This window comes from Chiloscyllium plagiosum, unplaced genomic scaffold, assembly GCF_037043375.1.
Source record: "Chiloscyllium plagiosum isolate Xiang-an unplaced genomic scaffold, Cpla_swu_hap1 HiC_scaffold_52, whole genome shotgun sequence".
NCBI lineage: Eukaryota > Metazoa > Chordata > Chondrichthyes > Orectolobiformes > Hemiscylliidae > Chiloscyllium > Chiloscyllium plagiosum.
Genome location: NW_028270190.1, coordinates 6,498,242 through 6,522,999, shown reverse-complemented (window position 1 = coordinate 6,522,999; position 24,758 = coordinate 6,498,242). Strand labels below are relative to the sequence as shown.

General features: G+C 42.4%; 1 protein-coding gene across 1 annotated transcript; it reads right to left on the bottom strand.

The window, feature by feature from the left end:
- Positions 1-20,880: 20,880 nt before the first annotated feature.
- LOC148134765 (putative G protein-coupled receptor 139) lies at positions 20,881-24,508 on the bottom strand. The gene is made up of 2 exons (XM_087985304.1): positions 24,442-24,508; positions 20,881-21,761 (listed from the first exon to the last, which is right to left on the bottom strand). Exons 1-2 carry the CDS (start codon positions 24,506-24,508, stop codon positions 20,881-20,883), a joined length of 948 nt encoding a protein of 315 aa, XP_087841430.1.
- Positions 24,509-24,758: the final 250 nt, after the last annotated feature.

Here is a 24,758-nt window from a genome sequence, read left to right as displayed (position 1 = left end):
GAGCGCATAGGCCCGATTTGCAGGTGAGGATTGGAGTTTCTTCCAGGAGTTATCGGGTATAGCTAACCTTTCAGAATAGGTACAATAGGTCACAGCTCTTTTGGATGGTTAGTTGGAGGAGATGTGTACTCAGCCTCCAAGTAACAGGACCTTGAAAATGTCCACAACACTGTGCACTTACATAGTACCTTTAAATGGTTGATAGGTCTCACAGGATATTGCACAGGTTCCCAGTATTACACACTGATCACAAACTGACCCTGGTGTAGGTCCAGTTATTCACAACACATATCAGCAATTTGGACAGGAGAATCAAGATAACAATTCAAACCTGTGCATCATTGTGATCGATGTAGAGGAGATAAGGAGGCTATGATGCTAAACTCAGTAAATTGGGAAACACATGGAAGGTGGGAATGGGAAATTGTCCACGTCAGTACGTAATAAGAGACGGAATTGCAGAGTCTTATTCAAATTGTAATAGAATGGGGCAATATTGGCATCCATAAGGCGAGGAGGGATAGGCTGGGACATTTATTCAATGGAGCTTAGGAGGTGGAGCGGTTACATTAGAGAGGTTGGAAAATCATGAGGGCATAGAAGAGGTGAATAGCAAAGGTCTTCTCCTCAGGGTAGGGGAGTTCAAAACTAGACGGCACAGTGTTTAGGTGAGAGGCGACAGATTTAAAAAGGACCTGAGGGCAAAATTGTTAAACGGAGGGTAGTTCATGTGTGGATTGAACTGCCAGAGGAAGAGGGAGATGTAGGTACAGGTACAATATTTAAAATGCATTTGAACAAATGCATGAATAGGAAAGGTTCATCGGGATATGGGCCAAATGAAACTAGTTTAGTTTGCGAAACCTGGTGGGTATGGCCGGGTTGTATCAAAGGGCCTATTTCCATGCTGTATGAATCGATGACTCTATGGATATTCTTGTCCTGAGGTAACTGAAATCCAAAATGAGGGTGCAGCCGTGTCGCAACATGTTAGAAAGGCAAGCGGCATGTTGGTCTTCATTGCCCGAGCATTTCATCACAGCTTGAAAGCTTGTACAATTAGTGAGACCACAGCTGGAGTATTATGGATATTTTTGATTCAGATACCGATGGAAATTGATACCTGTTGTGAGGAGACAACAGTAAGGGTTTACCATTATAATTGCTGCTGTGCCAGGTTCGTCCTATGAGGACAGTTGGGGGTTGGGTGGGCCTGTATTGACTGGATGATATGCGAAGGTCAAGTGTCCCACTGTATGTAGGATCCAGACAGGGCTCAGGATGCAGTGATGCTGTTTCCCCTGGCCTGGGAGTCGAGAGAAAGGGGCCACTGTCTCAGCATACATATGGGACACTATTTCCGACTGAGATGCTGAGAAATGTCTTCACTCAGACAATGGTGACCATCTGGAGACGTCGACTGCAGAAAGCTCTGAAGGCAAAGTGACTTTGTTTTTAAAGAAAGAAACATCTAGAGTTCCTGAAGCTAAAAGTGTCAGTGCGTCTGGAAAAATAACAGGTATGTGACTGCGTGATAAAGGATCTGACATGATCATATCGGAAGATGGAGCAGGGCCGATGGGAAGGTCGCACTCTGCCCCATTGCCCATTCTCTCCTATTCTTTGCCTTTGTTATCACATATTCAGTTTCTGTTCTGTCCTGGCCTGCTCTCCATTATCTCGTTGCTTACACAGCCCTTTCATGTGTTATGGAAAGACCACGTTGCATTCCAGATGTGATTTGAATGATCAAACTGCTAGGCTTTGGGTAAAACACACTTTATTCTTACACCACATTTCAAATACCAAAGATGCTGTGAAACTTGAAATGGTTCGGAAAAGATTTACAAGGATGTTGCCAGGGTTGGTGGATTTGAGCTATTTGGAAAGACTGAATAGGCTGTGGCTGTTTTCCCTGGAGCGTCGGAGGCTGAGGGGTGACCTTATTGAGGTTTAAGAAATTATGTGGGGCATGGGTATGTTAAATAGACAAAGTATTTTCCCTGGGGCCGGTGAGTCCAGAATTAGACGGCATAGGTTTATGGTGAGAGGGGTAAGATATAAAAGAGACTTAAGGCGCAACTTTTCACGCACAGGGTAGTACATGTATGGAATGAGCGGCCAGAGGATGTGGTGGAGGCTGGTACAATTGCAACATTTAAGAGGCATTTGGATGGGTATATGAATAGGAAGGGTTTGGAGGGATAAGGGCCGGATGCTGGCAAGTGGGACTAGTTTGGGGTGGGATATCTGGTTGATGTGGACAGGTTGGACCTAAGTGTTTGTTTCCATGCTGTACATCTCTATGACTCTATAAGAAGACGGGTTGGCATAACCTTAACTCTATCGAGTTACTTAACAAAATTACTTCTGTTTATCAACAGTGCCAGTATAGTAGCATCCTTTAAACACATCCTTGGCAGAGGCAAATCCTACAATTCAGCAGATTTTGCTGACTTGCGGTATCTCCAGTCCAGGAAAAGGTACACCGACACTAGGAGCCTAGCAGCAGGGAGAGAGGGAGACCTGCATCCCGCAGGTTCAAATCCAAGACTCCAACTTCAACAAGTGAAAGCAAAATTAAAACCTGGGTCTGTGTGTGAGACAAAATCCACCCATTCATCGTTCCTTTGTTCACTTTAAGTGAAAGCTACTTCCTCTGCTTTTCATGGAGCAGCCAACGAAGAACCTGGTTTGGAGAGAAACAAAACAGAACAGAGCAAATCCCTCTTCAAGGCGTATATTGTCACACATCTCCCCTTCCCCCAGGCCACCTGCAGAACAGCGAGAGGGAGCTTGGGATAACGATGGGGAGAGCGGGCACAGCGAAAGGGCGCACGGGACAGTGAGAGAGAGGGAGCACGGGACCGCGTGCGCGACAGGGACAGGGAGAACGCGGGAATGTGAGAGAGAGAGAGCACGGGACAGCGAGAAAGCGGAGAACAGCGACCGTGGGAGCGCGGGACAGCGAGAGAAAGTGAGGGGGACAGCAAGAGAGGGGAGCAGCGAGAGAGAGGGACAGTGAGAGGGCGGATAGCGGGGGGGCAGCGTGAGAGACGGGAGAAACAATAAGAGGGATAGAATGGAGGGTCAGTGAGAGAGAACTGTAAAAAAGGTTTACCAGGATGGTGCCTGGTCTGGAGGGTTTGTCTTAAGAAGAGAGATTGACTAATCTCGCTCTTCTCTCTCTGGAGAGAAGGAGGAAAAAAGATAGGCTGATCGAGGTGGACAAGATAAGGAGAGACATGGACAGAGTCGATTGCCAGAGATTTTTCCGCAGGGCAGGATTGACTGGCATGAGGGGTCATAGTTTTAAGGTGTTGGGGGAAGGTACAGCGGAGATGTCAGAGATAGGTTCTTTACACAATAGTTCGAAACGCATAGAATGCATTGCCAGCAGTGGTAGTGGAATGCATGTCCAGCAGTCATTAAGTGACTGCTGGACATGCACATGGATAGCAGTGAATTGAGGGGTGGGTAGGTTAGGTTATTTTATTTTCGGTTAGGATTAATACTCGGCACAAGATCGTGGGCACAAGGGCCTGCTGTCTGCTGTGCTTTTCTATGTTCTACTTCTGTTCACGAATAACCAATTCGTCTATCTCCTCATTTTGATGAGAGTATTGTGCCTGTTGTATTGCTGAGAACCTCAGTGAATTTTCGTCTCTGCAAAAAGACCCAAAATATCATCTTTATTTCTCTGTTGTTTACTTTGTCCCAATTGCAGCTTTTCGTCTGCTACCAATCGAGGGCATATATTGACTTTTCTGATTACATTTTGCTTTATCAATAGAAACCTGTTGCGAACACGTTTGTATCTCTCACGAGTTTACTTTCATGTTGCTTTCTCTCTCAACGCATTATTTTAGTCCTGCCTTCTTGAATTAGAAAATGTTCTGAGTCCACAGGCCCAGGGTTTAACGTCAGCTTTATATATAATTTGTACATTTATTACATTACCACTGCACAAGAAAACGCTCCCCACAACCCAACATCAGCTTTGTACACCTCTTTCTTTAATTGACAACACTCTTTACCTTCCCCTGCATTCCATGATTAGATCTCTTTAGGCTTTTGCTCATGATTGGAACTCAAATTTATTACAAATGATGAAATCATTAAAATCTTTGATTTAAATGGAAGCTCACCAGACGACAGAGTATACGGACTGTCGTATTATAAGGAGCAGTGGGGAGGCAATGCTTCATTGTCAGGTTGTTCACTTGCCAGATATCAGCTGGTTTGTGTCTTTGAGTAAAGTGCACATTACGTGAGGAGTAAGAGAATGGTTAAAAAAGAGGAGGGCCGATCTGAGATAGCATAGGGAATTTGTGTGTGGAGTCTGAGGAGGTAGGCGAAGTCCTAAATGAGTGTTTCATTTCTGTCTTTACGAAAGAAACGAACTTTGTAGTGAATTAAAACTTTGAAGAGCAAGTGTGCATGTGGAATGGATAGTGCTAGAGGAAGCTGATGTGCTGAAAATTCTGTCAAACATTAAGATTGACAAGTCACCAGGCCCGGACCAGATTTGGGAAACCTGAAATGCAATTGCTTCGCCACTTGCGAAGATCTTTGAATCCTCGCTCTCCACTGGAGTCGTACCTGAGGACTGTAGAGAGGCAAATGTAATTCCTCTCTTCAAGAAAAGAAATAGGGAAATCCCCGGCAATTACAGACCAGTAAGTCTCAGGTCTGTCGTCTGCAATGTGTTAGAAAGGATTCAGTGGGAGATCATTTATGACCATCTGGAAGAGCGTGGCTTGATTAAATGCAATCAACACGGCTTTGTGAGGGGCAGCTCATGCCTCACAAACCTTTGAGGATGTGACTAGAAAGGTTGATGAGGGTCGAGCTGTGGATGTGGTGGATATGGACTTCAGCAAGGCATTTGATAAGGTTCCCCATGATAGGCTCATTTAGAAGGTCAGTAGGAATGGGATACAGGGGAACTTAACTGTCTGGATACAGAATTGGCTGGCAAACAGAAGACAGCGAGTGGTAGTAGAAGGAAAATATTCTGCCTGGAAGTCTGTGGTGAGTGGTGTTCCACAGAGCTCTGTCCTTGGGCCTCTACTGTTTGTAACTTTTATTAATGATTGGATGAGGGGATTGAAGGATGGGTCAGCAAGTTTGCAGACGACACAAAGGTTGGAGGTGTCGTTGACAGTATAGAGGGCTGTTGCAGGCTGCAGCGGGACATTGACAGGATGCAGAGATGGGCTGAGAGGTGGCAGATTGAGTTAAACCTGGATAAATGCGAGGTGATGCATTTTGGAAGGTCGCATTTGAAAGCTATGTACAGGATTAAGGATAGGATTCTTGGCAGTGTAGAGGAACAGAGGGATCTTGGCGTGCAGGTACATAGATCCCTTAAAATGGCCACCCAAGTGGACAGGGTTATTAAGAAAGCGTATCATGTTTTGGCTTTCATTAACAGGGGGATTAAGTTTAAGAGTCGTGAGATCTTGTTGCAGCTGTATAAAAGTTTGGTTAGACCGCACTTGGAATACTGCGTCCAGTTCTGGTCGCCCTATTATAGGAAAGATGTGGATGCTTTGGAGAGGGTTCAGAGGAGGTTTACCAGGATGCTGCCTGAACTGGAGGGCTTATCTTATGAAGAGAATTTGACTGAGCACGGACTTTTTTCATTGGAGAAAAGGAGGAGGAGAAGGGACCTAACTGAGGTATACAAGATAATGAGAGGCATAGATAGAGTCGATAGCAAGAGACTATTTCCCAGGGCAGAAATGGCTAACACGACGGGTCATAGTTTTAAGCTGGTTGGAGGAAAGTATAGAGGGGATGTCAGAGGCGGGTTCTTTGCACAGAGTTGTGAGAGCATAGAATGCGTTACCAGCAACAGCTGTGGAAGCAAGGTCATTGGGGACATTTAAGAGACTACTGGACGTGCATATGGTCACAGTCATTTGAGGGTGCATACATGAGGATCAGTGGTCGGCACAACATTGTGGGCTGAAGGGCCTGTTCTGTGCTGTATTGTTCATTGTTCTATATTCTATGCTCTATACAGGCAGGCTGACACACTCTCACACACGCGCTGCACAGTCTCTCACACACTGTCTCACACATTATGTCACAATTTCACTCTCACACTTTCACACACTATACACTCACGCACTCTCACATACAGTCTCTCTCACACACACTCACGCTCACACTCTCTTATACATACTCTAGCATACATATCTCTCACATGCACACATTTGCACGTACATACACACGCACACACTCACACAGTCTCACACACACTCACAATCTCTCTATCACAACACATTCTCTTACATGGGCACTGTCACACACAGAGACGCTCAAACTCGCTCTCTGTATTTCTCTCACACATACACACACACACACTCACTCTTGCACACGCACACATTCGCCCCCACGCACATGCCCCTTCCTTCCTGACCATGATGCAAGCCTTCTCAACATCAAAAGAACTACTTTACAGATGCAAAACTAAGTCTTTTGTTTGATTCGCTTTGTTCTGTTCTGATTCCCGATTAGATTCCTGTTTCTGAAAATCCGCATGTAAAGTCAACCTAATCCCATGTGCCACGTCCTGCTACCAAAAACACCATCTGATTCCTATCCGAAGTGTGAGACAGGAGCCTTTCAGCGTCTTGAACCTAACCCATTTGTTTAAATATCCTGTTTTAAAATGACACCTCTTGATCGTTTAATGGAACTTTCCTTTTAAAATCCCAATATCAGTTTGCCGTTCCATGTCCCTGTATAACTGTGAGCCAGTGTGCATCTGTGTGTGAGTGATTGTGCGTGTGTGCGTGCTATCATAGACCTGCATTATTGTGTTAGCTCCTCCTTTACTTCAGTACTTATTCAGTATTCAACACTATTATCCTATCCTTTTACGCAAATCACAAATGGTGTGATTCTGTCATCAAACTTCAAGACCGCTTTTGACACATTTGCCCCATCTTTTCTTATACACACTATCACTGTATCTCTCATGCACAATCTCACTCTGTCTCATGCTTAATCACTGTCTCTCATGCACAATCCAACTCTCTCCCTCATGCACATTCTCTCTCTCATACACAATCCCAATCTCTCTCATTCATACACAATCTTGCTCTCTCACACACAATCCCACATTCTCTCATACACAATCTCAGTACGTCTCTCTCTCTCCTGCACAATCTCAATATCTCTCTCATATGCATTCTCACGCTCTCTCTGACATATACATAATCTCTCTCATACACATTCTTACACTCTGCCATGCACATTCTCACTGTCTCTCTCATACGGAATCTCTCTCTCTCGTGCACAATCTCAGAACTTTCACTCATTTAGATTTCATCTAGATTTTCAATAACAAAGGATGTGAGGGGGAGGAAAAGTGACACATTGACATTTTTCACCAGGCCATTGTGTTTTGAATGGGAGTATAACAAACCGCCGTGTGAGTTATGGAATTTAATCTTATCGAAGAATTCTGTGGTTTTATATACAGGATAACACACACTGGGGAGTGGGTCAAAGTGTATAATGTAATCGAGGGGATCTGTCGTTTTATAATTATTGGATAACACACACCAGGGAGTGGGCTACCGTGTGTAATATAATTGAGGGGATCTTGGGCTTTATATAAATGGTATCATATAACGGAGAGTGAGTTAGAGTCTTTAATCTGATCGAAGGGATCGTGAGTTTTTAATACATGTTAGAACATAAACGGAGAAGTGATGCACAGTGTGCAATCAAATTGAAGTGATCTGGGGTTTTATACACGGGATAATATATATTGGGGAGTGAGGTACAATATGTGATCTAATCGAGGCCATCTGGTGTATAGATGGAGGATAACGAGTACCGGGGAGTGATTTACAGTGTGTAACCCAATCGAGTGGATCTGGTGTTTTAAACATAGGCAATACATACTGGTGAGTGAGTAACTGTGCACAATCTAACTGAGGGGATCTGGGGTTTTATATATAGGATAAGCAAATGTGTCTACATAAATTCCACAAACATCTGGAATAAAGTGGGTGAACTTGCAGCATGGGTTGGTACCTGTGAATTCGATATTGTGGCGATTTCAGAAAAATGGATAGAGCAGGATTAAGAATGGTTGTTTCAGGTTCCGGGATTTAAATATTTCAGTAAGAACAGAGAAGCTGGTAAAAGAGGGGGAGGTGTCGCATTGTTAGTCAAGGATAGTATTACATTGCTAGAAAGAACGTTTGAGAACTCGTCTATTGAGGTAATGTGGACTGAGTTTAGAAGCAGGAAATGAGAAGGTACCCGATTGGCTGTTTTCTATAGGCTTCCAAATAATTCCAGAGACGTAGAGGAGAAGAGAGCAAAGATAAGTCTGGATAGGAGCAAAAGTGAGAGTGTAGTTGTTATGGGGGAGTTCAACTTTCGAAATCTAGATTGAAAATAACATTGATGGAATACAGGTGGGTCAGTTTTTGTCCAGTGTGTTCAGGGTGGTTTCCTGATACAGTATGTAGAAAAGCTAACATGGACAGAGGCTGCGTTGGATTTGGTACGAGGTAACGAACCACTTCAGGTGCCAGATTTTCAGGTAAGTGAGTATTTTGAGGAAAATGATCGCAATGTGGTTGCGTGAAAGCCAGGCAAGAGTTATTGTTGGGGAAAGAGAATTATGATGTGATTAGGCTAAATTTAGGACGCAGAGGATGGGGAAGGAAGCTGCAGGGGATTGGCACAGTTGAAATGTGGAGCTTATTCAATGAACAGATATTGCGTGACCTTGATAAATGTGCACCTGTCAGGTAGGGCGGTGGTCGAGCCAGGGAGCCGTGGTTTACTAAAGATGTTGAATCTCTTCACAAGAGGAAGAAGTAAATTTATATTAGGATCAGACGTGAAGGCTCAGTAAGGGCATTTGTGAATTACAAGTTATGCCAGGTAAGGTCTCAGTGACAGAGCTATGAAGAGCCAGAAGGGGGCGTAACAAGTGGTTGGCAGATAAGATCAAGGGAAACCTGAAAGCTTTCTATACGTATATCAGGAATAAAGGTATGACGACAGAAAGGTTAGGGACAATCATGTATAGTTGTAGGAAGTTGTGAGTGGAGTCACAGGAAAGCGCCAAATGAATAATTTTCGTCAGCATCCCCACTCAGAAAAGACAATGTTGTCGAGGAGAATACTCAGATACAAGATATTAGACCAGACGAGATTGAGGTTCACAAGGAGGAGGTGTTAACAATTGTGGAAAGTGTGACGATAGAGCACTCCCCTGGGCTGGTTGGGATTTATCATAGAATTCTCTGGGAAGTTAGGGAGGAGATTGCAGAGCCTTTTGCTTTGATCTTCATGTCGTTATTATCTACAGGACTAGTGCAAGAAGGCTGGAAGATAGGATATACGGTTCACTTATTCAAAAAGGTGAGTAGAGACAACCCTGGTAATCATAGACCAGTGAGCCTTACTTTGGCTAAAATAGTTAAAATATTGGAAAGGTTATGAGAGATAGGATATCGAACCATCAAGAGAGAATAAATCTCATTAGTGATAGTCAACATGGTTTTGTGAAGGGTAGTTCGTGCCTCACAAACCTTATTGAGCTGTTTCAAATGGGGACCAAACAGGTGGATGACGGTAAAGCCGTTGATGTGGTGTATATGGATTTCAGTAAGGCGTTTGATGAGTTTCCCAATGGTAGGCTATTATAAAAAATACGGAGGCAAGGGGTTAAAGTTAATTTAATGGGTTTGGAACAGAAAGTAGCTAGCTCAAAGAGGGAAGAGGGTGGTGGTTGATAGAAAATTTTCATTCTGGAGTACAGTTATTCGTAGTGTACCACAATAATCTGTTTTGGGGACATTGTGCTTTGTCATTTTTATAAATGACCGAGGTGAGTGTGTAGCAGAAAGAGTTTGTAAATTTTCGGATGAAACTAAGATCAGTGGAGTTGTGGACTGTGCCGAATGATGTTGCAGGTTACAGAGGGACATAGCTAATCTCCAGAGCTGAGCTGAGAGGTGGCAAATGAAGTTTAATGTGGAAAAGTGTGAGATAATTCGCTTTGGAAAGAGAAATGGTAATAAAGAGAACTGGGCGCATGGTAAGATTCTTGGTGAGCATAAATGAGTATAGAGATCTTGTTGTCTACGTACATAGATCCCTGAAAGTTGCTACCCAGGTTGATAGGGTTGTTAAGAAGGCATTCGGTGTATTAGCTTTTATTGGTACAGGGATTGAGTTTCAGAACATCGAGGTCATGCTGCACCTGTACAAATCTCTGGCGCAGCCACACTTGGAGTAGTGCGTACAGTTCTGGGCACTACATTATTGGAAGAATATGGAAGCTTTGGAAAGGTTTAAGGGGAGATTTATGAGGGTGCTGCCTGGTATGGAGGCAACGTCTAATGATGAAAGTCTGAGGGAATTGAAGCTGTCTTAGTTAGCGAGAAGACGTTTGAGAGGTGACTTAATTGAAACATATAAGAAAATCAGAGGTTTAGATAGTGTGGACAGTGAGAGCATTTTTCCTCAGATGGTGATGGCTCGCACGAGGGGACATAAATGTAAACTGAGGGATGATAGGTATAAGACTGGTGACAGATGTAGTTTCTTTACTCAGAGAATAGTAGGTGCGTGGAACACACTGCCGGAAATAGGTGTATACTCGACATCTTTAAATGGTTATTGGATACACATACGGATGAAAATGAAATAGTTGAGAATGGAAAGGCTATAGATTGGTTCCACAGGTCGGCACAACATCGAGGGCCGAATGCCTTGCACTGCACTCTCTGTTCTAATGTTCCATGTTCTGCACTTGAATGACCCAGATCTTAATGAAGTCAGTCTTTTGTTCCTGGCATTCTTTAGAATGCTTTCGGATTTCCTTGATCTTACCTGCCAAAGACTTCTTATGTCCCCTCCTGGATCTTCTTCTCAGCTCTCTCTTTATGTCCTTCCTGGCTGCCTTGTTACTCTCACGCGCCCTAGCTGAGCCTTCACGTCTCATCTTTACATAAGCTGGTCTGTGTGGCATTTGAGGAAGTCTTAGGATGGGGCCTCGCTCGACATAATTCAAACTTTGCGACAGATACTGAACAAATCTGAATTAGTGGTGCTGGAAAAGCATAGCATGGCAGGCAGCATCTGTGGAGCAGGAAAATCGACGTTTCGGGCAAAAGCCCATCATCAGGAGCTGGACAAGTCTGTACATGTGCAATTCAGTGGGTGAACTATATCAGTTTTGGCATATTTGTGTCGTGCAGATATTTGGTGCTTGGAAAGTAAGACAAAACTGGGGAAATGTGACATTGTCTCAGGGATTCACTGCAAGCAGTCTCTAGAATTTGCATTTTAATCACCTTCAAAAACACCTCCATTTACTACCTCTGTAACGAAACTTCATATTGTGACGATACATTAGTATGGGACTGAAATCTGCTTTTGATTCATTGCACATTGTGACAGTATTTTTGGCCCAGACTTAAATTTGGAGATATGTAACAGAACAGAAGCTTTCTGTGTTTCTGCTACCAAATTAACATATGATCGTTTATTTTATCTTGTCTTCGGTGTAACATTCACAAAACATCAATTCACATGACACATTGTTTCAGTTCTCCTAACAATTCACCAGACTCGCCATATTTAAACCAGTGCAAGTCGAGAATGGGATTACATAGAGAATAGGCTTCTCTCTCCTCCACAGCTGTTGAAATTCCCAGGCCACTTTCAGCGTGGCTTAGATATTGATAAAATCTCCGACTTCCCTCATCCTGAGCCCATCAAATACACTCAGGGCAGCAACATCACTGGGTTAAATCAGAGTATGTGCCCCTCTCACATTTTCAATCTCCACCTCACCAAAACATGTGGAGAATGAAGTCAGATGCAACGTGAAGAACCCTCTATACTACCCCTATTAAACACTCCCTGGACAGGTGCAGCACAGTGTTCAATGTAGAGTAAAGCGCTTTCTACACTGATTCGATAATACGTGGCAGAGCACTGGGATAGGATTAAAGTTAAGCAGCATTGCAAACATGCAGATGCTCCCTCCAAATTACACAGAGATATTGATAGATCGGGGGAACGGGAAGAAACTGTTAGAAGCAAAAATGATCCTGGACTTGAGAGGATAAATTCTGAGGAGAGATTGTACAAATGTTTCCGCTCAAATTGAAAAGACTCAGGGGAGATCTAATCAAAGCCATAAAGATATCAATTGGATGAGACATGTTCCACCAAGATAAAGAATGCCTACAGGTTGCAGATTGTGGAACGAGATGGAGCAGAACCTGAGACTGAATGCTCAGAGACCTCAGGAGAGATTTAAGAAGTGCTTTGAGACACAAGGCGTAAGAGAGATTTGGAATCCTCTACCATAAACAGCGAAGATGTCGGGTCTGCTGTTCAGTTTAAATCTCGGACAGATATGTTTTCAGTCAGTGAAGTTCATGAGGGGTGTGGGCCAAAGGGAGGAACATGGAGCGAAGGGACACATCAGCCATGACCACGTCGAATGATAGATCAGGCATAAGGGCGGAATGGCTTAGCATCGTTCTTATGTTCCAAAGTTAACATCCCACTGCACTGTCCCCATCAAACACTTTCTGATTAGGGACAGGATAGAGTTGGATATACTGTAAGGCTATCTTTAATGTATCCCCAGCAATCCCCACGGTATGGCCAGCACAGGGTTACATGCAGAGGAAACACCGCTCCACACAATCCCCAGACAGGTAAAGCATGGAGTTTTATACAGCTGAAATCCCAATACATGTTTTTAAGGCATGTACAATCTGACAAGAGGTGCTGAGTTAAATTCACTCTCAACTCTCATTATCTTATATTCAGATGCACAGACAGAAACAAACACAACGGCAGGCCGCACAGACATGTACACACACATAGCAAGATCTGAACTACTCTACAAATTCAACACCAAGTTCTTTATTTGCTTCTCACTGTTCTGTTCTGATTCCCTGGTAGATTGCTGTTCTGAAGATACACATGGTCGTCGTCCTCATCCCTTGTGGCATGTCCTGCTACCGAGCACAGCATCTGATTTCAGGTCAGTATGCAGTACAGAAGACACTCAGTGCCGGGGGGAGGTGTGTCTTGAGCCTGACCCAAGTGTGTGGATGTCCGGCGTTAATCTGACATTCAGGGATTGTTTCACATAGATATAATGTGTGTGTGTGTGTGTGTGTGTGTGTGTGTGTGTGTGTGTGTGTGTGTGTGTGTGTGTGTGTGTGTGTGTGTGTGTGTGTGTGTGTGTGTGTGTGTGTGTGTGTGTGTGTGTGTGTGTGTGTGTGTGTGTGTGTGTGTGTGTGTGTGTGTGTGTGTATCTCTGTGTGCCTGTGTGAGTGAGAAATCGAGTAAGAGACCCGAGCCCTGCGTTGTTGGAGCTAGTACCCCTCTACTACACAATCTATTAAGTATTAACTATTATTTTCCATTTTGTTGTGCACAAATCAGAGTGATCTTATGGGATAGTGACACCAAATTTTAGAATGTTTTGCCAATGTCATCGAGCCGTTGGACTAGGGAAGTGAGGATGTTTTGCTTTGTCTGCAGAGGCAGTGAGTGATGAGGAACTCAAAGGGAATGTTTTTTCATTCGGTAATGGGATGTGGGCATCATTGGCTGGGTTCAGCATTTATTCCCCCATTCTTATCAGCCCTTGAGAAGTTGGAAGTGTTCTGCCTCACGGAACAGAAACACTCCAAAAATAATGTTGACTGAGGAACAGAATGTGACAGAAAATAAAATTCAGCTTTCTCTATTCCAACTCACAATGTAACATTCAAATGTTTAACTAATACGATGTTTCAGACTGGAATTTCATCGATGATATCAACGATTTTATGTATTCAAGACACACCTCCCCCCAGCCCTAAGTGGCTTCTGTACTTCATACTGACCTGAAATCAGATGCTGTGCTCGGTAGCAGGACATGCCAAAAGGGATGAGGACGACGACCATGTGTATTCCATAACACAACGGGAAGTGTGTTACTGTTTGAAATCGAATTGAGGACGAAGATGTTGCAGGTAAGGGACAAAGGAAGGAATGAGGGGTTAGATCACAGTTCAGCCATGCTCTTATTGGTGTCTGGTAGTGTTGTCCAACATGGAAACAGACGCTCATCCATGCTGACCAGTTATCCCAGGTCCATTTAGTCCCATTTGGCCCATTTGCCTCGAAACACTTCCTGGTTATATACCCATCCAGACGTTCAATAAATGTTCGAAATGTGCCAGCCTTCGCCAGTTCCTCTGGCAGCTCATTCCATATACACATCATGTACTGCGTAAAAAACATTACCCCTTAAGTCCCTATGAATTCCTGCCCCTCAGCCTAAAGCCATTGCCCCTATTTCTGGATTCCCCCAGCCCATGGAAAATACAATCTTAATTACCATCTCCAAGACCCTCATGATTTTATAACTAAAAAACAAATGCCCCCTCCTCTGTGACAATCGTTACAGGGAAAACCGCCCCAGGCAGTTCAGTGGTTCAGTATACCTCAAACCCTCAAATGACGACATTATTGCGAATCTTTTCTGAACGTTTTCAAGTTTCATTACATCCTTCTTAAAGGAGGGAGACCAGAATTCCATGTAATATTCTTAAATTGGCCGAACCAATATCCTGTACAGCCGCAACGGGACCTCACAACTCTTATCCTCAATGCACTGAAAAGTAAAGGCAAGCAAACTAAACGCCTTCTTCTCTCCTATCTACCTGAAAATACACTTTCAAGAAACTATGAAGCTACACGACAAGGTCTCGTTGTTCAGCAACACACCCCCATGAACATACCATTACCTGCATATATCTTGTACTGATTTGCCTTTCCAAAATGCAGCACATCACATTTATCCAAATTGAACTCTATCTGCCACTCCTCCGCCAATTGGTCCAACTGATCAAGTTCCCATTGTACTCTGAGATAACGTTCTTCGCTGTCCACTGCATCTCCAGTTTTGTGACAGCTGTAAACTTCCTAAAAATAACTCCTATGCTCACTTCCAAATCATTTTTAAATATAACGAAAAGCCGATTCACTGTGGCAATACATCGGTCAGAGGTCTCCAGCCTGGAAAACAACCAACCAACACCACCACCACTCATTTACCTTGGAGCCAGTTCGGGATCGAAATAGCCAGTTATCCCTATATTCCATGTGATCTAACCAGGCTAACCACTCTACCACATGAAATCTTGCAAATGCATTACGAAATACCCCAAAGATCACGTCCACCATTCTGCCGTCATCATTCATCTTCCGTTACTTCTTTAAAAAATTCAATCAAGTTAGTGAGACATGACTTCTCAAGCATTACGCAGTGTTGACTATCCCTAATCAATCTTTGTCATTCCAAATACTTGCATTCCAAAAACTATCCCATCACTGATATTAGACTTTTTCTGGTCTGCAGTTCCTTCCTACCTTTCTGAAATAGTGACACATCATGTGGCACGTCACCTCTGACGACTGATGAAGCAAAGATCTCAGCAAAGTGCACAGCAATCATTTCTCCAGCTTCCCACAGAGATCGAGACTATACCTGATAAAGTCCTGGGATCTATCCACCTTTTTGCATTTTAAGACATCCAGCACCTGCTCCCTTCTCATATGGACATTTTTCAAGATAACACCATCGATTTCCCCACCTTCAATTTTCTTCTTCATAGTAAACACTAATGCAAAATACTCGTTTAGAATATCCCCACCCCCTGCTGCTCCATTCACCGGCTGCATTGCTGACGTTTAAGGGAACCTACTCTCTCGTTTAGTTAGCCTTTTGTCCTTCTTTCATTTATGACATGCATTTGGATTCTCATTAACCCTATTTGCCAAAGTTATCTCGTGTCCCGTTTTCACACTCCTGATTCGCCTCTCAAGTATATTCCGACTACATTTATACTCTGCTAATGATTCACTTGATCTCTGCTGTCGATACTTAACATATGCTTCCTTCTTTTTCTTAACCACAACCTCAATTTCTCTAGTGATCCAGTATTCCCTTTTGAGTCTAGCAATGTCCTTCACCCGAACAGGAACATGCTGTCTCTGGATTCTTATTATCCCATTTTTGAAGGCTTCTCATTTTCCAACTGTTGCTTTCCTGGGAACATTCACCCCCAATCAGCTTCGGAATATTCTTTCCTAATACCTTCAAAATTGGCGTTCCTCCACTTTAGAACATTAAGTTTTAGAACTGGTCTATATTTTCCCATCACTGTTTTAAAACAATAGAGTTATGGCCTCTGGCCCAACGTGCTCCCTCACTGACTCCTCAGTGACCTGCTCTACATAGTTTCCCAAGAGTAAGTTAAATTATTCACTGTCTCTAGTCGGGACATCCACATAATTTATTAGAACGTTTTCTTACACACACTTGACAAATTCCTTTCCGTCTAAACCCTTAAAACTATGGCAATTTTAGTTTATGTTTGCAAGGTTAAAATCCCCTACCATTACCATTGTATTATTCTTACCGATAACTACGATCCTTTTGCAAGATTGTTTATCAATTTCCAGTTGATTATTGTAGGGTGTATAGTACAATCCCGATAAGGTAATCATTCCTTTCTAAGTTCCCGCTCCACATCCCTGGACGTGTTACCAAGTGCATCCTCCTTCGGTACATAGAACATCAAACGTTACGTTCTCTTTGTCCGTCGATGTGGCCCCGACCTGAGGAATCACCCTGAAGCCCATCTCACCTACTGTATTCCATTCTCTTGCATATGCCTATTCCAAAGACAATTTAAATGCCCTTAAAGTTGGCGAGTCCACCACTGTTGCAGGCAGTGCGTTCCACACCACTACTACTCTCTGAGTAAAGAAACTACCTCTGATGTTCGTCCTATATCTACAACCCTTCAAATTAAAGCTACATCTCCTCGTGCTAGCCATGACCATCAGAGGAAATAGGATCTCACTGTCCAACTTAGCGAAATGTCTGATTGCCTTATATGTATCAATTTGGTCGCCTCTCAATCTTTTTCTCTGCAATGAAAACACCCTCAGATCTCTCAGCCATTTCACGTAATACCTTCCCTCCACAACTGGCGACATCCTGGCAAATCCACTCTGAAACATTTCCAAAGCATACACATCCTTCCTATAATGCGGTGACCAGAACTGTACGCAATACTCCAAAGGTGGTTGTACCAGTGTTGTTTTTTTAATGCTGCAGCAAGATGTCCTGGACCCGAAACTCAATGCCTTGATCAGTAACAGCTAACAAACTGTCTGCCTTCTTACTCCCCTATCAAACTTGGCGGTAATTTTCAAGGATCTTAAGTACCTTTCACCAAATTCTCTCTTCTCATCTTCACTACCAAGAATCTTACCATTAGCCCAGTACTCTGTATTCCTGTTACTTCTTCCAAAGTGAATCACCTCACACTTTTCCACACTAAACTTCATTTGCCAACTGTCTGCCCAGCTATGCAGCTTATCTATATCTCTCTGTAAAATACAACATCCTTCACCATTATTCACAATTCGACCAACCTTAGTGTCATCCGCAAATTTACTAACCCACACTTCGATGCTCTCATTCACGCCATTTGTAAAAATGAAAAACAGTGGCCCGAAAGCAGATCCTTGCAGAACGCCACTAATAACCAAACTCCAGGATGAATATTTCCCATCAACCGTCACCTTCTGTCTGCTTTAAGCTAGCTAATTTCTCAACCAAACTGCTAAATTACCCTCAATCTAATGTCTCCGTATTTGTGCAATAGCTGACAGTGGGGAAACTTATCAAACACTTTCCTGAAATTCATGTCTACGATATCAACCGCTTTACCACCATCCACCTGCTTGGTCACCTTCTCAAAGAACTCACTAAAGCTCGTGAGGCACGACCTACCCTTCACAAAACCGTGTTAATTATCCCTTATGAACTTATTCATCTCTCGATGATTATAAATCCTGTCTCTAACAACCCTTTCCAAAACTTGTTGACAACCAAAGTAAGGCTCACTGGTCTATAATTTCCAAGGTTGTCTCTACTCCTCTTTTTGAACAAGGCAACAACATATGCTATCTTCCAGTCTTCTGGCACGAGTCCTGGAGGCAACGACGATATAAAAATCAAACCCAAAGTCTGAGCAATCTCCTCCTGACTTCCCTGAGAATCCTAGGATAAATCCTATCCAGCCCAGGGGACTTATCTATTTTCATAGTTTCCAGAACTGCTAACACCTCCTCCTTATGCACCGCAATCCCATCTGGTCTAGTAGCTTGTATTTCAGTATTATCCTCGCACACATTGTCTTTTTCTAGTGTGAATACTGACGAAACATGTTTATTTAGAGCTTAATCTATCTCCTCTGACTCCACACACCACTTTGCACTACTATGCGACATTAGCCCTAATCTTACTCTATTCATTCTTTTATTCGTGATGATGCTATAGAAAGCCTCAGGGTTTCCTTGATCCGCCAATGAATTCTCATGTTCCGTACTAGTTCGTCTTAGGTCTATCTTTGGATGTAATGCTATCCCTTATCAAAATTGACATTCCCTGTCCTCTTTTGCTTCATTTTCTTACGATGCCTTAGGGTTCACCTGCTTTCTTTTTTAGCGCTCTGCTTCAGAGAACACCTCTGGGACACCTGCACGAACCAACCATACCGCGCTGTGGACCAACATTTCAACTCCCCCTCCCACTCAGTCGAGGACATGGAGGTCCTGAGCCTCCTTCACCGCACCCCACCCCCACTCACTACCCGACGCTTGGAGGAAGAACGCCTCATCTTCCGCCTCGGAACACTTCAACCCCAGGGCATCAATGTGGACTTCATCAGTTTTCTCATTTCCCTTTCCCCCACCTCACCCCAGTTCCCAACTTCCAGCTCAGCACCGTCCCTGTGACCTGTGCGACCGGCCTATCTTCTTTTCCACCTGTCCACTCCCCCCTCCTCTCTGACCTGTCACCTTCATCCCCACCCCCACCCACTCACCTATTGTACTCTATGGTACTTTATACCCACCCCACCCTCCTCTCATTTATCTCTCCACCCTTCAGGCACTCTGCCTGTATTCCTGATGAAGGGCTTTTGCCCGTAACGTCGATTTCACTGCTCCTCAGATGTTGCCTGAACTGCTGTGCTTTTACAGCACCACGGTATTCCAGAATCTAGTTTCCAGCATCTGCAGTCATTGTTTTTACCTTTGAGCGCATTGTACACCCTGTCCAAGATATTCTTGATCCTGGCACCGTGGAGGCAACAAGCCATTCGCGCGGTCCCCTGCAGAATGTTTGTATCTCTGAATTTAGAGGTTCCTCTCACAACCAATCGCTTGGAACCTGACATTCTACGTTTCATTAAAGACTGACTTGGTGACAGAAACTTGACTGCTGGTGCTACATTCATCTGAGATCCATCTCATGTACATCCCAAGCAGCATACTTGTTTGAGATGGGAATAGCCACAGAAACTCCAGCACTACCTGCCTCTTCTTCCTAACTTTAATAGACGTAACCCATCTACATGACTGTATCTGCGGATTTTCTCCCTTCCTATAACTGCTATGCTCCTGTAAATTCTTCACTGCCTCTAACTGCCGTTCCAACTGATCAAAATAATGTTATTGAATTCAAAATCAAACAATCTTACTGCCAACATACTCAACAATAGCATGGAAACTCTCCCTAACCCCTCACATCGTAGAGGAAGGGCACATTACTCTCCTAAAGGCAATCTTTGCACCGGAACAATCTATAAGTGCAAGAAATAGCACAGTCTAACTGCTCCAATAAAGCACTGCTCCAGGCACTTCAGTATCAATATTTTGCATTTTTAAATTTGATCAAGAGGCAGAACTCAATACAAAGAACCCACTCCATTCACTATTGCAGACTTCCAAAAAAAGGGCAGTAAGGTTCCACTTAAAATATTTTAAAAACTAAGCACTTAGCTGCTCCTGTACTGCGAGCTCTCTCTCGCAGATTCCTTCAAGTCCATCTTGGAATTTGACTGTTGCTTATTTTTTCATAGACACACTTCGATGTCCAAAGATACTTCCCTGCAGCAGCTGTGTAAAACAGTTGTGTCGGTTTCTTTCTCCTTTAATACCTTGAGCACGAGGTTCTTGCCATTGTCTCTCTTTTTTTTAAAAAAAGTGTCATTTTTATTCTAATCCTTCTTTTCCCCAAAATTTCCAAAACAACGCAACAGCTTAGAAAACAGTAATTGCTGTTCCTGGAATTTGAGGAAATGACCTCTAATACCTAAATACCTAAAGAAAAAAAGTATTAGATTTTACAGCAACATTTTCTCCGGTCCTCTGTCTCAGATTACATGGATGATGAGAAAAATAAACAAAGGAAGGAACTGATATCTGGATCAAGCCGGGGGAACTGAATGGAAACAAAGTATCCATGGAAACACATTTATGATTTAAAAACATATTTTATACAGTATGCTATTTAATCTTTTTAATTGGAAGCTTCTTGTGTTTTTGCAAATTGTCCAGATGTGTGGATCCGAGAGTTCTGTGAGAAAGAGTTCCCCACTCAGGCTTGCAATAAGCGATGATACATTTACCAGATAGTTTATTTTTGTGCCTGCTTCACTTGCTGTGCAGTGATTGCTTGGGAGATTTTTTTTTTTCTAAGGCATGAATCATTCCTCTTTCGGTTTGGGCTTTGTTGTTTAGCTTTCTATATTCTGCTGCTCATTGCTATTAGCAGTTTACTTTGACTTTGTTCCTCTAGTCTCTTCCATGTTGCTCCTGGGATGGGGTCATTTCTTTCTCATTGGAAAAAACAACAAAATCCTGTTGCTACTCCTTTTTTTCCCCTTCGTCCATTCCTCACGTGGACACCTCGTTCCATTATCTGCTGCATCTCATGTTGGCTCTCAGTCACTTGGATTTATTCATCAATTGAATTGTTTTTATAACTGGATATTTCACGGCATACTTTAACTGGTCTCTAAATTTTTTCTGTGTCACCACATAAATAAATGCATTTGTGCAGCAACTAAGGTTCCGCAGCATGTATGCAACTTGTTCAAAGAGATAAAAATCATCCACGTAATCACCAAGATAGAACATATATAAAATATACACAAACCAGAGAAGGATAAAATTGGCGGATATGGCAAATAGTAAAATCACAGATTTCTTTCTGCTGTCTATCTCTGGGTCATTCTCTGTTTTTCTCTGACCCCTCAGTCCTTTACGTGCCTGAACTGCCTCAAAGATGTGCCTGACGGTCAGAATGTTGAGAAAGAGAATAAAAATGAATGGGAGAAATGGTGTTAAAAATATTTCAATATATGTAAAACTCACCCAATGTACATTGTCATAATAACTGTCTCTTGTGTAACAGTACCATGGAATGTTTCTAATGATCCTTCCGGATTCAAATATGAAGTATTTGGGAATATTCTTTAAAGAGAAGAAAATGCAAATTGTTGCCAGAACTCTCATTGCTGTTTTCGCTGTGCAATACTGAGATTTCATCTGATGAATACAAATGGCTACAAATCGATCAAATGTAAAAGCAACAGTGAACCAGACAGAACAATCAACAGTAAAGCAGCTCAGGACGTGGAGAACACTACAAACAGGAGTGATGTCCAGAAAAGACAGCGGATAATAATAGTAAACAAACTCATCAAATATGATATCAAAAATAATGAACAGTAGATCAGACACTGCCATGGCGACGAGATAGCGAGTGGAACATGTTGAAAGGCCACACTTGCTCCGAGATAAGAATGCAATTGCCACCAGACTAACTGTAAGATGAAAGAAAATGGAAGAAAATAGATTAAAAAAGATTAATTAAGTTTTCTCGATACATGTTGAATTTTAGAACTCATGTTTCTTTTTGTTCAGTACAATGACATGAGAACCACTACAGTAGCTTCTCTCAAGTGAAATAACTTGCACTTTCAAAAGACAAACAGAATCACATGGGCAGAAAATTAATCTCAGAAACTCGACCAGGTACTCAATACGTCTTTTGGGGGGCGGGGGAGGGGTGGGTCGGGAGAAGTTATTTATTTTGCTTTACACTTTATTCTATCTAGCTGTAATTTCCCATAACAAAACACTCACAAAAAACACAGAATCAGTAAAACAACGAATCGGAGACTCTTGATGGGCAACTATTTCACACAGAAGGTGGTTTAGTTTTGTAACGAACTGCCGCAGGAATTGATAAATACCAGTACAGATGTAATATTTAAAAGGCACTTGGACAGGTACATGAACAGGAAAAGTATAGAGGGCTTTGGATGGCACAGTGGTTTGCACTGCTGTCTCACAGTACAAGGGAGTCAGGTTAGATTCCAGCCTCACTGCAACTGTCGATGTGGAGATAACACGATTTCCCCGTGTTTTACGTCAGTTTCTGCCGGATGCACCAACTTCCAACAAAAATCCAAAAATGCACATCTCAGGTGGTATGAGTATGCTAAATTTTCCCTGGTGTTCAGGGATGTGTTGGTTAGGTGCGTTAGGCATTGGAAATGCAGGGGATAACGTAGGGAGATCGGATGCAGACTTGTTGGACTGAGCTGCCTGTTTCCACTGATGTGGATTCTATGAAGTGCAGGACTTAGTCGGCATGGACAAGTTGGACTGAAGTGTGTGTTTCCGTTGTACAACTCTATGATGCTCATCGTGCATTCAGGGGTGGTCATGGCATTGTAGGTCAATGGGTGTTTGGTAGATTCTTATAGCTTAAGATTATTATTGTCTGGTGTTTGCGGAGTGTGAATATTCTTTCACAATTACCATGACAAGCTGTATGGCTATCATGAAGTTTTGGGACACAAATTATACAAGGAGTTGCAAACTGTGCTGAACGTGGTGTAATTGTATGGGAACATCTTCGCTTTGGACATGACAAGTGGAGGGAAGGGCATTGGTGAGGCAACTGCAGAGTTTGGGGCCAAGGACACGACCTTGCAGAATTCGTGCATCAATGTATGACAGCTGAGATGATTGCCATTTTACTGCCAGAACCATCTTACATGTAGGCAGTGCAATAATAAAAAGAGTGGTAATTGCATTGACTCCAGTTTCTTCAAGGCATTCTGTTGTCAGTGTATTTTATGAGTTATACGTTAAGAACCCGGAGATTTTATTTCAGTTCATTAAAAAAAAACTATAAAAATAGTAACATCTGATTATGGAATAAATATTTTGTAATTGCAAGTCAAACCATCCGGAGTTTGTCGCACTTTAGAGTTTAACACATGGTTATGTTGAATGGTCAGAAGCTGTGGATCAAGAATTGGAGTTGTGGAATGAGGTTGGACACCTGGCAGAGTCAGAACGTTCATCATTATCACACGAAAAGAAGACAAATCCTCTCTACCTGGAAAATTAGATTAATGAGCTCTGCCAGTAACATGAATTATGCAGACGGCTTGCAGAATCTAACCAATATGCCTGAAGTCAAAACCCTTGTTCACGATTTTCTGATTCATTATACAACATTCTTTATTGTATTCTCTTTCTTTTCTGTAATCCTCTCTAATTTAATTATTTATCACAGCCATAATATTGCAAGTGCAAATGCCCATTATTTATTGCATCAGAATTTTTTCCTATCAAATTGTTATTTTGCTTTTTAATAATATTGCCTAAAAACTAACTGTTGCAACGTTCGTAACAAAACCTCTTCATCCCAAGGAGGACACACATCACAAAGTAATGGGCTTTAAAAATCAACTGCGCTTAGATTATGAATAACCGATTCAAACATTGTTAATCAAAATCTTATCAGATGCAGGTGCGAAATAGTGTCAACAGTTATTAGTCCAGATCCTTCATTATTAACATCAAGATAAAGAAATGTAGTAGCCATGATACAGGCTTGCCCTAACCATGCTGGAATATCAATCAGTCCAAAAGATTTTTAAAGTAAACATTATGTGTCCATCGGACAAATGAGTGAATTGACTTTGCTATTCTGTTATTTTCACGATGGGCGAATCAGTCACATATATGTACCCCCAATGCAACATTTAACTTTGCAAACTTAGTACCAACTATAGACATCAACGATTGATCTAATTTGCATTCAATCGTATTCACAATCTACAATGACAATTTCATCAGTGAACACATTAGAAATTAGAAATGTATTATGAAAGAAGCATTCCACGTTTACAATCAAATTATGGTCCCCGTTATGAACGTAATCAGGTATTCACTTGAATTCGGTTCACCACAAACAGTTACATTCTATATTCATAGATATTCCTACGTACACAAAACCACTGGGGTAAGTTGTTCCCCTCCAGTTAGTAACCCACACTCAGTATAATTTTACTTTGAGTGATGCTCCCAGTAACACTTGGACACTGGAGTTACTTGTTCCTCTTTGAATAGGAACCCACATTCCGAATACTTCTAATTGGAAGATGCAGAGAAATGTACAACATGAGTGGTTCCAAGACTTACCAGGAACTCCTACAACAGCAATGATGGTGTAGTAAACTTTTTTGATCAGTTGCCTTGGAAGATACATTTTATTGTTTGTGGCACTAACTCTCGCTTGCTGCAGCTGTTAATCTGTTGAAATTGGAGCATTATTTCGAATTGGAAGTAGCACAGTTTCAGAGACTTCACTTTATATTGTGTGGAATATCCGTTGGGAAATTATGATGACACTTTTAAAGTTTTAATCATTTTCAACAACCAAATTTTCCCAACAGGTTTACTTTAATGATGTTTTTCACTAAGTCAATTTGAATACCCCCAATTTCTAAATTAATTGG

What these genes read in the sequence shown, in the direction of transcription:
- LOC148134765 (XM_087985304.1), bottom strand. Translation starts at nt 24,508, where the DNA reads ATGTATCTTCCAAGGCAACTGATCAAAAAAGTTTACTACACCATCATT. An exon ending in TGCTGTTGTAGGAGTTCCTG is followed by an intron (nt 21,762 to 24,441) that starts GTAAGTCTTGGA and finishes TTCATCTTACAG; the next exon opens with TTAGTCTGGTGGCAATTGCA.